The sequence below is a fragment of the Bison bison genome, unplaced genomic scaffold (assembly GCF_000754665.1).
Source record: "Bison bison bison isolate TAMUID 2011002044 unplaced genomic scaffold, Bison_UMD1.0 scf7180017864362, whole genome shotgun sequence".
In the NCBI taxonomy this organism is placed as follows: domain Eukaryota; kingdom Metazoa; phylum Chordata; class Mammalia; order Artiodactyla; family Bovidae; genus Bison; species Bison bison.
Window position 1 is genome coordinate 4,448,673 of NW_011494934.1, and position 13,928 is coordinate 4,462,600.

Consider the following 13,928-nt stretch of genomic DNA (forward strand, 5'->3'; position numbering starts at 1 on the left):
CATTAACTAAACATTTTTGGATATTATTAATACTTGGAATTCCTGCATGCTCCCTTGGTATAATGATGCCACAGAGCAAACGAAAATGTACTCCAACATTCATTACATTTTCAAATCCCTCAAAAAAAAAACTAATACAAATTTTAATGCATACTAAGTATATACCTGATATTGCCTGGTTTTTCTTTTTGCTTGTTTCATTTTAAACTGGGATTAATCACTATTTTTATTTTACTTATGAATTAAAAACACAGTGATTACTACATGGCAGGCATAAGTATTTGCATCATTCTACAAATATTCAACTCATTTATTCCTCTTTACGACATGAGGTTGGACCTGGTATTTATTATTCCCACTTTACAGGTGAGGAAACCGAGACTCAGAGAGGTTAAGTTCCTGCCCCAGATCACATAGGCAGGTAACACACGGTGAACAGATTAGCCCTAGACAACGTACTCTTACATACCATACTCTGTCATCTGATGCTGCGGTCACAGACTCACAGACACTCAGTCTGAAAGCCATTAAGACTGTCGACTTCCATCTGCTCAGAAAGTTCAGTGACAGAGGGCAATGAGGGGCAGTTATCGCACACACCGGAGTCAGTCAAATGTGAGGAGAACCAGCTTTCATACCTACAACTTCACTAGTGACCATACTACTTAAACTTCTCAAAGGTCCTACTTCTGTAAAACAGAGATAATATCCTCTATCTCATTATCTTTATTAAGTTCAGATTATGACTGTGATGTTTACAATGAAACACAATATATGAAGGGTCTTACACGTAGCAGACACATTCCTTTTTTAATGTTCTTCCTTCCTCTTATGCCCCCTCCTACTACTGCTAAGGTAACTGTACTTTAAAAACACTTCCCTTGGGGATTATCTCTTCATTATTTTATGAGTGAAAAAGTCAAGGTTTACAAAGCTTCTGGGATCTGACCCTAAGGCCCACATTACTGATCACTGTGTTACATGGTGCTTTTGATGTTTTTAAAACAATGTATGTATGCAGGAATCAATAATCTTTTCCTCTAAAGTATGAGGTTTTAGGCTTTGCCGGCCAGGCAGTCTTTGTCACAACTACCCAACTCTGCCACTGCAGCATGAAAGCTGGCATGGATAAGACATAAATAAATGCCTTTGTGTATTCTAATAAAACTTTATTTACAAAACAAAAACAGGCAGCTAGTCAGATTTGATCATAAGCCAACCACCGCATTCATGGATCAAACTTAAGATCATACAAAGAGTTAGTTGCTCAGTCATGTCCGACTCCTTGCAACCCCATGGACTGTAGCCCACCAGGCTCCTCTGTCCATGGAATTCTCCAGGCAAGAATACTGGAGTGAGCAGCCATTCCTTTCTCCAGGGGATCTGCCCAACCCAGGGGTTGAATCTGGGTCTCCTGCATTGCAGGCAGATTTCTTTACCATCTGAGCCACCAGGGAAGCCTTGGTATTTACATAGACACTGAAACAATATGGCTGAAAAGTTGTATCATGAAGGCATTTAAATGCTTTTTCAATGTGCATCAATTTTAACTTGTTTTCATTTCCGATAATAATGTATATGGGCTTTTACATACTCAATTATCCTAACTAACTAATCTAAGTTTAGATCAGTGAACCAGAAAAAATATCAAAATACCTTAAAAGATAGTAGAGGATTATTCTGTTCACTTATTGGAAAAGACTATCATCAGTCCAAAAATTTATCCAAATATGACCCTAGTAGTCAGTTACTTATCCTTCATAAAATGAGTTTATTCCTCACCAGTATCACTGATTTATTCAAAAACAAATCTCACAATAACCAAAAATGCAGCACCCTTCAGTTGCAAGTTTCATCATGTGACACAATGTAGTCTGGAAATGCAGGGGATTAACAAACTAGCACAGAGTCAAGGTACATATACAATTAAATAACAGAACTTCGAATTTTACTTCTTTTTAAAACAAAACAAAAAGATCACACACAAAAGAAAAACAACCTGAAGTGCTGCCAGCTTCCTCAAAATCAATATTCCCAAGGTGCAGGACCCCAGCTACTACCCGGAACAGATCAAGCTTTTCTTCATCATCCAAGCCAATCTTTTTCATGGCTGTGCACATTCTAACAAAATCTCCATGGTCATCCAACAAAGGATCTTTCAAGGAACCTGCCTTAAGATGCTACAAAACAAGAAAACATCAATTAACTGTGGTCTACACTGCTTAAGTATCACCAACACAACTACACAAGGTCTACTAACGCTCTATGTAACATGCAAAAATAAAATGTGTCACTCAGAAAACTTTAGTGTTTCAACACATTCAAAAACTGAATGACTGGGCAAAGTGTACACAGGCTCTATATATTATTTCTTTCAATGATGTGTGAATCTACACCTGTCTCCATAAAAATTTCAGTCAAAAATGCAATGAGATGTTTTCCAATTTAATTACAGTTTTAACTCTAAAGATAAGATACTATATAAATATATAAATTGAGTGAAAATGAAGGAAATATCAGTGGTTGAATCAACATAAAACCAAAGATCAAAAAAAACTGAAGTTTTAAAAAACTGTCATAAAAGTTTAAATCTGAGCTGTACCAGTATTCAAAAGCAGTGAACAGTGGAAAGTCTAACAACAATTTTCATGGCCTGGGAATTAATTTTTAAGCTTTTATCTATTAGTATATATGAGGTAAAGTATATTAGTAAGCATTATGCTTATGCTAAGAATTCACGCAATGACTGAAAATATTTCAGAAAAAATGGAAGAGAAAATTTGCTTTCTTTCTTAAAAGAATGTTCATCTAATGTGTTCTTTACTAGAACCTATAATAAACTCAGAAAAAGGAAGAAAAGTCAGCCCTGCAGAAACTAGAAGGAGGAAAAACAAAAGTTACTGGACACAGAAAGACTGGACTAGCAATTTTCCAGAACTTGAGAATAAATAAGCAAAATTAAACATGAGGTAACAGTGTCGGAATTAACTGGCCATTCTAGACATCCCTAGGAGAGTCTTTTTTTCCTCCGGGTTGCCAACTGCTTCCCAGCTAAAGTTGTAGCTGCCTTTCCACAGTCTTTAAAATGTTAAATTATGCATGTGTAAAATTTCTGGAAAATGTCTAGACAAAGAAATTTAATTTTATTTTTCAAAGAAGCAAACAACAACATGCAGCCAAATTTAAAAGAAAACACATATCATGCAGAATTTTTAGTCTTGCAATTGATCAGTTACTTCACTTGCAAACTGTTTCTAATCAAATGTCTGTGAATATATTGCTATTATAGCAGACTAAAAATACTGCATTCTCCTAAAAATTACACACAGCTTAAAGACACGCCAATGGAACTAGGCAAAGAATTCTGAATAGTCAAAATGATCACCTCATCCTCCTGATACAGAAAACAATAAAAAGTAATTTAAACATATTAAATCCATTAGTCACTTACATATTTTTATATATAAACTCAATAATGTGAATAAGATTCTTAACAATGTATGGTGACTCTAGAATCAGAAAGTGAACATTTTCTTCTTAAGAGAGTACAAACAGTGCAATATTCTTTGGAAAGTAAAATAATAGTCTTCTTTCCTCTCCACTCAGTCTTTCCCACGCCAGAAGATTAAGTATATATATGTATGTGTTTTTTAGCTTTGGGATAGCAGCAATATCCCACTAGGGAATGTCCCAATTATCTTAGTGAAAGTAATACAATTTCTGTATTTCAATGGTACCTTGTAAAAAGATAGATTATCATAACAAAAGAGAATACTGTAATAAGTAATAATGTCATTTCTTAAAGTCTCTACCATGGATGTTTACAATTTATAATTCAGACATCTGTATCTAAAATAATAAATAAAATATCAATTTAAACAAACATTAACTGCAGACTCATCTGTTTAGAATTCAAAATAATGGGGATTTTTATTTGTTTTCTATTCTTTTCTATGAATATATTAAAGATATAATTCTCACTATCTTGAAAGTAGTCAAAAACATCTAACTCACTCAAATGCATCTAACTCAAATGCAGAGACATTAAAAACTGAATATAATAAAATTTTGTTCAATTACACACTCAAATCTTTTTAAAAAATTAATAAAGACAATATTAACCAGTCCCTATAATTAATCCTGACTTAGTATTTCATAATTTAAGCTGCCTGAGTAGCTACACCTTCATACCACTTACCACTTATAAAATTTATAAAGGTTGTAGATTTTTAGATTAAGGATTTTATGCTTTTAAAGTAATGCTTACATACCTGTGGCAGATTCATTTTGATATATGGCAAAACCAATACAATATTGTAAAGTTGAAAAATAAAATAATATTAAAAAAAATATTAAAAAAAGAATAAAAAAAAAGTAATGTTTAATGGTATAATTATATTTAATTAATCCTAGAAATACAATAATTTAGTAAAAGTTACACATAAAACTAAACTTTTCATAATAAATTACAGAAACATGCTGCTTTAAAGAGAAATATCACAATAACACATAAGAACTAGTTCACAACAATGCTCACTCTTTGTGTACATCAAAGCTCATTTCAGCCTTGACACAGATAATAAATTATAAAGAGCATATTGTATATTTAATCCTAATGGTTAATATGAGAGTAAGTTTCAAAGCTGTTAGCAAAGGATTTTTAGGCAATTTGATACACTCATGTTTGGAAAATAACAGGAAAAAAAGTGCACTGAGGTCCCACCAAGAAGACCCAGAACCTGCAGCTTCTAGAGATAGCAAAAGAGGAATCAAGTGTTTCAGGGCGAGAGAAGCGTGAGTGACTGTGAAGGTTTTTTATGCATAAGCCTAAAGTAAGAAATCTTACTTGGGCTTCAGAATAAAAACAGAATGTATCTTTCAGCACAATTTTTTTGCATTAAAGATTATAATTTGTTTTAACAGTCTACTTTACCTCAGGAGTTTTTCGGTTCTGTAAAATCTGTTTGTCAGTTTCTTTGTTAGCAAAGTATCTAGTGCAGCCTCGGTTTAAATACTATGACAAAGAAATTTAAAATATCATTAACAATATTATCCACAGGAAAACAACACAAAGGCAAACACAATCTATCCAAAAGTGCTAACCATTTCTACACATAACCTGATTATCATTTAATCTCTCAATTAAAATCAGTACTTCTGTACATCATAAACACTTTACTTCTATTAATCAAACCAGGGATGGTAAAACTCTTAATCTGAAAGTTGAATTAAATGATTAACAGAAAAAAAACAGTACCACAAAGCTTTCCTACTTTTAAAAGGGAGCAATTTTAAATCTTTACAAGATATGACCCACACTGTGGTTTAATATTTTGAATAATACTTTAAATTCTGAACAATTAACAAATAATATCCTTGAGTTTCTTATTTTCTGGTTTTTACAATCAGTCCTTCAAAACATGCCTTTCATCAGATCAGACTGACCAACAGTTAACACTAACTGTACATAAATTACATTTGCTTTATGAACCTTCACAGGTATTCAAATAACAATTTCAGCTTTTACCTCAATGATTTACTTCCCTGCCCAGAATTTAAGATTAAGTGCTTTGAAAACCCAGAACAAGGGAAACAACTGAAAAGAAAATAATGTACTGGTCTTCAGCAGAATCTATTACCCACATTTAACAGGTGGGGGTTGTTCAGGAAGGAAGAGCACAGGGAACAGGATGAGAAAATTGTTTAAACATCTCAGCTTTTCTTAAATCAGGTCACTAGGGAGAAGGCAATGGCACCCCACTCCAGTACTCTTGCCTGGAAAATCCCATGGACAGAGGAGCCTGGTGGGCTGCAGTCCATGGGGTCGAAAAGAGTCAGACATGACTGAGCGACCTCACTTTCACTTTTCACTTTCATGCATTGGAGAAGGAAATGGCAACCCACTCCAGTGTTCTTGCCTGGAGAATCCCAGGGATGGGGGAGCCTGGTGGGCTGCTGTCTATGGGGTCACACAGAGCCGGACACGACTGAAGTGACTTAGCAGCAGGATTCTACTCTCCCATGACATGAATTCCAAGATTAAATTATACAGATATCAAGAAAAAATTTACAGTAAATTGAATGATTTAGGGATAAATACTGAAGATAATCAACGCATTATCTCCCACCATTATAATGAAATATTAAAATACAGTTAAAACCAGAAAATAATATCCAATGAATTTTTCTTTGCAGACTAAAACCTTGAGGGAAAGAATAAAATAAAAGGGATAATACTGGTAAGCATTTTCAACTGACTTTCAAAAAAGAGCTCTTTTATTTAATAGGATAATAGTAGCTTAACTATATGGACCCAAAACTAATGTTTTCTTTGCTAGCAAGAATTTTATCCACCTACTGCAACTGTTTTTATCAAGTACTAGGTTTTTGGACAGATGGACTTAATATTAAAATCTAAGAACAATACTTGTTTCTTCTAACTTTTCTGTAACTAGAAAGCTGTAACTATTCTAGTCACCCATTCTCATTCTATCCAAGCCTTACTTATATTCAAAGATCCCTGCATGACTATAATGAACGCTTCCATGGAACATGTGCGAAAAATATTTCAAAATTTTGAATAATGCAAGCATTTTTAACCTTTTATTTTCTAAAATACATGTGTAGTTAATATGGATGTTTTTGAACAGATGTAATTCAACAATTCTTTGTATACTGATTTGGATAGAGTCACTAATTTGTATACAGCAGTGACAAAAAAATCTGGGGGGCGGGGGGAGTGTTCACCCTACTGCAGTTTCTCCTTTGTCTTTACAACTTTATCCCCGAGTTATAATTCGAGGCCTAAACTAAACCAGAGAAAAACCTGATGAAGTGACCAAGACTCGAAGTCACTCTAAGGCAGGATAATTTGGGGGAAGGAATATAGAGATGCATGTCCACCTGCCAGAGAGGAAGATCCAAGACGGCAGATGTTTTTAAGTAAGAGCTAATGCTGTTCCTCTAGTTTTCCTCTTACCACCAAAAGGACTCCCTTGTAAGAGGAAATCATGCCCCTAGGTCACACCACAGGGACAGGAAACTCTGACCTGATAAAGTGTTTCAGAGGCTGCCCTCTTGGGGTGGCTTTCCTTGTGCCAGGAAAGACTACATTCTGAGACACAGAAACCACGTTCCCAAGCCCCCAAGTAGAAAGAAACACTGTGTTAAGACAACAGGCATGTCACTTTATCCTTAACTCCGTGTTGACAAAGCCACATCAACATTATTAAATTCCATGTGAGTCATATTAATTTATAGTCTTTTTCTAAAAGTCACTGTAGAGAAATGCCTCTTCTACTGTCATCAAGATACTGTGGGCAACTAATAAATTCCAGTTAATTTGGTGAGTTCTAGAGAAGGTTAAAGGCTTCCCTCATAGCTCAGCTGGTAAAGAATCTGCCTGCAATGCAGGAGACCTGGGTTCAATTCCTGGGTCGGAAGATCCCCTAGGGAAGGAAACGGCAACCCACGCCAGTATTCTCGCCTGGAGAATCCGATGGTCAGAAAAGCCAGGAGGGCTACAGTCCGTGGGGTCACAGGAGTCGGACATGACTTAGCGACTACACCACCACCACCACCACCACCACTGGAGAAGATTAAACACTGCAGAACTACATACACAGATGCAGTTATACAGCATTTTAGAACAACAGAGTTTTTAAATGTCCAAATATACATTAAAAGAAATTGATTGAAGTAATAAAAAGAAGCCAGGTTGCAAACACACACACAGAACAATCATTAAATATAAATGTGTGTCATGATTCTCAAGTGGAGGACTACTGGCCAAAAAGGACTATGAGAATCACCTGGAGAACTTTACACCCACTGCACTTCCGACTTGTCCCCCACGATTCTCACGACCCAAATAGGGAAGCCATTTTCCACCTGCGAACTTGTAAATTACACTAACCACTCCCAGTCACCACTTCCTGAAACTGAACACTGACTTGTGATCCTTGGCATTCCTGATTTCCTCATGCTTCTCTCGCAACTCCACTTGGGCTTCCTTTCTTAGACAGCTCGTCTTACTCATCCTCTTTACCTCTAGAGTTTGGATCTTGGCACATGCTATTCTACATTATGCAATCTCTGCACAATCTCATCTCCTCACTCTCACAGTTCTAACTATCATCAGTGTACTGACATCTCACAAACCTATCCCCACAGCTCTGACCTGATCTTATCCCACCCAACAGTCTTCTGAACAGCTCCACTTGGATATTCCACAGACTCCAAAACTGGACGCATCCTACACACCACAAATCTTCCATCTGGCCCCAACATGGTATTTATAGCCACCCAGTTATCCTAATCAAATCCTGGAAAATAATTTCAGATTCCGCCTTCTCCTTACCTAATTCAGTCTCCAGGTCATGTCAATTTTACCTCCTGTTTCACATATCCTCTCCTCAGTAACCCTGCCATCACTAAACCAAATTCAGGCATTGAGTAACTGCTATGTCACCGACAGGTTCCCAACTCACTTATCCATGGTTGCAATTTATCTCCATCCCCTCCTCTACCACCCCACCCCACCCCCCGCTTAAAGCTATCTTCCATACTAAACCTGAAGTTAAGTACAGATCTGATATCCAACTTTCTTCCTAACACCCTTTAACCACTCTTTACTAACTACAGAAAAAAGACCAAACTCTCTAGCTTCAACTCCCATTCTTCCTGTCCTTTGCTTTAAGCTATTTCTTGCCTTTCTTTGTTTATCTTTTTGCATCTACCAGGAATACCCTTTGCATGTTTCCTCCTCTAGTTAATACCTGAAAATTCCTCAGGATTCTGATCAAGCATCAATCGTTCCAGTAAGGTTTTTTCCAAAATTATCAGTTTCCTATACATCTCTCTCGCTCATTTAACGTATCAGTCAAAATTGTGTGCATGTTTTCCACCAGTTTCTAAATTGCTCAGAAGCAGGAACTGTGTATCATTTATCTTTTTAACTATGTCACAATCCTGGTACCCAAAGGGTAAGCAATAAATATTTGTTGAAATGAATTAAGGAAGACAAGTAGGGATCTTTTATTAATATTAATTCAGTGGTCAAACTTTTTTTTTGTAAGTAAGTCAAAGGTAACTGTAAAGCTAGCATTACAGAACTATCATAAACTACTTACTGAAGATAAATTGATAACCAATTGATATAACTGGTTTAGCATCCTTCCTTTTATCTACTCCATTATGTATCTTCTCATATAGTGTTATAAACTGAGCAGTAAACCTCCATACAGATCCACTTATTACAGAAGTCACTCTATTCACAATACACTGAACTTAAGGTAAGTTATATGTAACTAGACATCAAAATCCACTGAATTAAGTTTTAGAATAGAAGACAATTCAATTTGCAAAAACTGTATGAAATTTCTTTTCATCCAACCTACCCGAAAATTATCTGGAGAGCTCAAATGAAGTCTTTCCCTAATATCTTCAGAAGCACCAGCACATAACCTATAAAAGATATGATAATTCCTTTCCTCTTTGCCTTGAACACAGATCCTAGATTTCTCTAGAAGATAATGTGAAACAAATCCTCCAACAACTGAACTCTAGAAAACAAAACAGAGAGAAATTATGGTTTTGCATCTGAAGTCTTAAAGTATAACCTACCAGTGTCAAACTATCTTTCCTAATAACCATTTGTCTATCAAAGAGGTTGCAATATTTATCAAATAAAGGGGAAAAACACATAACTATTAAAAAAACATAAGCTTTAGAATTTACACAGATCACAGTGAACATATATATTCTCCCAAATATCTAATAGTAAGAGAAAAATTTTAACATATTTGCCATGAGTTCAAGTACACTACCAATTCTATCAAGACCTTTTGCTTTTTCCAAAAACACTTCCCAAATATATTAACCCAAAACTCACTCTCACTTACCTTTTCATTGAAATGTATTTCTACAAATTTCCCAAATCGACTACTATTATTGTTGCGAACAGTCTTTGCATTTCCAAAAGCTTCTAAGAGTGGGTTAGCTATTAAAAAAGAAATGAAAATATGCCATAAAAATTAACATGAAGGAAAATTACAAAGTAATATACATAGTGTTTCCATTTATTAATAAATACATATAACTAGAAAAATATTCTCAAAAAACTAACATGAATGAATTCACTTGTAATGTCAAATCCCACAAATATTTCTTGACTCCCCTTATGTCAGGCCCTATTAAAGTACAAGAGATGGAAAATTTATTCAAAATTTATCAAAAGAAAATATAAGTGTTATAACAAAGATGAAATTTTCAAAAGTCATTAGATTACAAAATTTATAGCTCAACTTTAAAAATTACTCTCTAAATATTTTTATAGTTTCCACATCAGCCCTACATGAGCAGAAAACAGCAAACCTCCTATGATAAAATACAGGCAAAATGTTATTAGTTGACCTACTTTTAAATATATATATTAACATAACCTCCAGATTTAACATACATGCACATCCAACAAAACCTAACAAATTCAGTTTATAGAATTACCTACAAAAGGTTCTCAGAACAATAATTTTTGAAATACCAATGAACAAATGTAAAATTTTAATTGTCTTCATTTTATAATGTCTCTCTCACACACACATACACTCTACACTACTGAGTTACTAGAGTCCATTCATGTACTCCCCATAGTCTCAACTATAATTATACCAGATTAGTGTCACTCTTACTCACACATTCCTTCAACAATCTCATAAACTGCTTCATATGTTTATTGCTCGAATATTTGTTATGAAATAGTCTAAAGTCCATCTCTCTTTGTCTGTCCACAGTAGAAAGCTTAACTAGTCTCCAAATCCAGTTAAAGATCACTCCCAGGTTGCTTCACTTGCTAAAATAAGTAAGAAAGTACTAAAACTGAAAGAAATGTTAGCATGTATGTCACTTCAAGATGTCTATGGTCCTGCCAGTTAACATACACTATCCTCCAATAAGGGGCTGGAGGAAAATGTGGAATAACCCTTTCCACTGGTCCTCAACTACAGCCTGTTACATATCACACAGTGTGTTCCCATGACAGAAACTAGGCTTAGATCCAATTCACAAGTGAATCTGCGCCTCACATAATCAAGTCAGAATATTGATTAGTATTTCATTAAATTAATCCCTAATTTGTTTTTATTTACTCATTCAATTTTAAACGACAATTCTCTCACTAAAGGCACTTTACTGCAATTATACTTTGGTGTGTCACCATACCTCAGTGAGAACTGTACATAAAATTAGAAAATTATTTATATCAAGAAATATGAAAAATCTTATTGATGTAAAGTTTAAAAATGTTTATTAGAGTAGAATTTATATTCATGTACATGGATATTTTACATAATTGTGAAAAAGTGTATGTAACTTCTGCCTGCCATGATCTAGTAAAATGCATGAAGGCTCCTGACAAATCTTTGTTCAACTGAAATTTTTTTTTAAATGTCAAGAGTATTAAAAAGAGCACTTAGTAGATTATGCAATTAAGATGTCTGTCTTTATGTCCCTTCTCCACAACTGATGAGCTATTTACTCTTCAGAAAGTCACTTAGACTCTTTTTACCTTAGTTTTTCATCTGTGGAGCAGGGATAAAACATTACCTACCTCGTATTCTGTGAAGATGTAAGTTAGGTAACCCATTTTAAGCAAATCAGACAACACCTAATGGACCCCACACATGTCAATATCATCATCATTATTAAATACTGAGTGTCTGGTAGGATGGGGGAGCCTGGTGAGCTGCCGTCTACGGGGTCGCACAGAGTCGGACACGACTGAAGCGACTTAGCAGCAGCAGCAGCAGCAGTCTGGTAGGAAAAAGTGAGGAAGTGGTGAGGGACGTGTCAAGGAGGCCTGAAACACCTCAAAGAACTACAAGGAGACCAATGTGACTAAAGCATGAGGATTCACAGGAAAAATGACTCAATCAGACCAGAAGAGGCAGGTACCTGGCCACAAAGAGCAAGGTTTAACCCTGAGAGACATATGAAGCCAATAAAGAGCTTAGAGCAAAACAGATCATTCTAACTTCCACACAGAGAATAGATTAGAGGAGGGGAGACCAGAGAGGAACCTGTGCTCCGGAGGCTACTGCAGACTTGCCTGGACCAGCAGAGTCCAAACAGGGTATGGAACGACTGTCTAAGGGTATGCAGACACTGACTGCTTAAGGAAATCGACATACAGCCTCTTGCCTTCCAGTGTACTCTTTTGTTAAAATGATTTCCCCCAGCACCTCAATTCCAAATAACCCTCTCCTTTTTTCCTTTACTAAAACAAGGTCAACAAAATGCACAGGAGGCCAGAAGGCTTCATGTATTCCTTTCACTCACTCACAGCTCCATAAATGATAATGCACATGCCATGTATCAGGTACTATTCCAGGGATTCTGAATCTATAAAATCTCTGCCCTCTTAGTGTGTACATGGAGTCAGGGGAAAAACGACATTAAGTAAATGACAAGATAAAAACGGAGCAAAGATTTGTAAGAGATTGGAGTTTTCTGGATCTCTGTGAGAACATTCCAGACTACTCAGAGGATTCTTCTTAATTTCAGTACGTATCTAACAATAAAAAATAAGAATTTAAAAAGTTCTATCACCTTCAACAATTCTATCATCAATGTCTTGACCGGATCCATAGGATTCAGTCAGATACCTGTTTAAAATACAGGATAAAAAAAAAAGTTAGATGACAGTGATATTGCATGCATTATATGGCTTTTTAAAAATATTTTTCTTTATACATTTTATTGAAGTACAGTTGATTTACAATGATTCCAGTGCACAGCAAGGTGATTCAGTTATACATATACACATATTATTTTTGAAATTATTTTCCATTATAGATTATTTTTTTATATTTTATTTTTAAACTTTACACTATTGTATTGGTTTTGCCAAATATCGAAATGAATCCGCCACATGTATACACGTGTTCCCCATCCTGAACCCTCCCTTCTCCCTCCCCATACCATCCCTCTTGGTCATCCCAGTGCACCAGCCCCAAGCATCCAGTACCGTGCATCAAATCTGGACTGGTGACTCATTCCATATATGATATTATACGTATTTCAATGCCATTCTCCCAAATCATCCCACCCTCTCCCTCTCCCACAGAGTCCAAAAGACTGTTCTATACATCAGTGTCTCTTTTGCTGTCTCGTACACAGGGTTATTGTTACCATCTTTCTAAATTCCATATATATGCATTAGTATACTGTATTGGTGTTTTTCTTTCTGGCTTACTTCACTCTGTATAATAGGCTCCAGTTTCATCCACCTCATTAGAACTGATTCAAATGTATTCTTTTTAATGGCTGAGTAATACTCCATTGTGTATATGTACCATAGCTTTCTTAACCATTCATCTGCTGATGGACATCTAGGTTGCTTCCATGTCCTGGCTATTATAAACAGTGCTGCGATGAACATTGGGGTACATGTGTCTCGTCCCCTTCTGGTTTCCTCAGTGTGTATTGACTAGAGTTCCCTTTGCTATAAAGTCAACCTTTGTTGTTTGTTGCATATCTATTTTTTTAATTAGAAATCTAGCATTCTAGTCATACTGATACTAAGAGGGATCAAACTGTCATAAAATTTTTAGGCAAAAATTCATAAGTTTTCTGAAATATATATATTATTTACATATGCTGCTAAGTCACTTCAGTTGTGTCCGACTCTGTGCGACCCCATAGACGGCAGCCCACCAGGCTCCCCCGTCCCTGGGATTCTCCAGGCAAGAACACTGGAGTGGGTTGCCATTTCCTTCTCCAATGCATTAAAATGAAAAGTGAAAGTGAAGTCACTCAGTCATGTCCAACTCTCAGTGATCCCATGGACTGCAGCCTACCAGGCTCCTCTGTCCATGGAATTTTCCAGGCAAGAGTACTGGAGTGGGGTGCCATTGCCTTCTCTATTATTTATA

The 13,928-nt window shown here is 35.8% G+C and overlaps 1 protein-coding gene across 6 annotated transcripts in view; it reads right to left on the reverse strand.

Moving 5' to 3' along the window:
* Window positions 1-13,928, reverse strand: part of MYO6 (myosin VI) — a 158,144-nt gene that overhangs the window by 69,612 nt on the left and 74,604 nt on the right. For all 6 annotated transcript variants that reach the window (XM_010855252.1, XM_010855253.1, XM_010855257.1 and 3 more), the window contains 5 exons: window positions 12,604-12,659; window positions 9,903-10,000; window positions 9,399-9,563; window positions 4,934-5,014; window positions 2,000-2,180 (listed from right to left, as the gene is read on the reverse strand). In XM_010855252.1, the coding sequence (XP_010853554.1) occupies window positions 2,000-2,180; window positions 4,934-5,014; window positions 9,399-9,563; window positions 9,903-10,000; window positions 12,604-12,659 (581 nt within the window). The remainder of the gene's footprint in view (window positions 1-1,999; window positions 2,181-4,933; window positions 5,015-9,398; window positions 9,564-9,902; window positions 10,001-12,603; window positions 12,660-13,928) is intronic.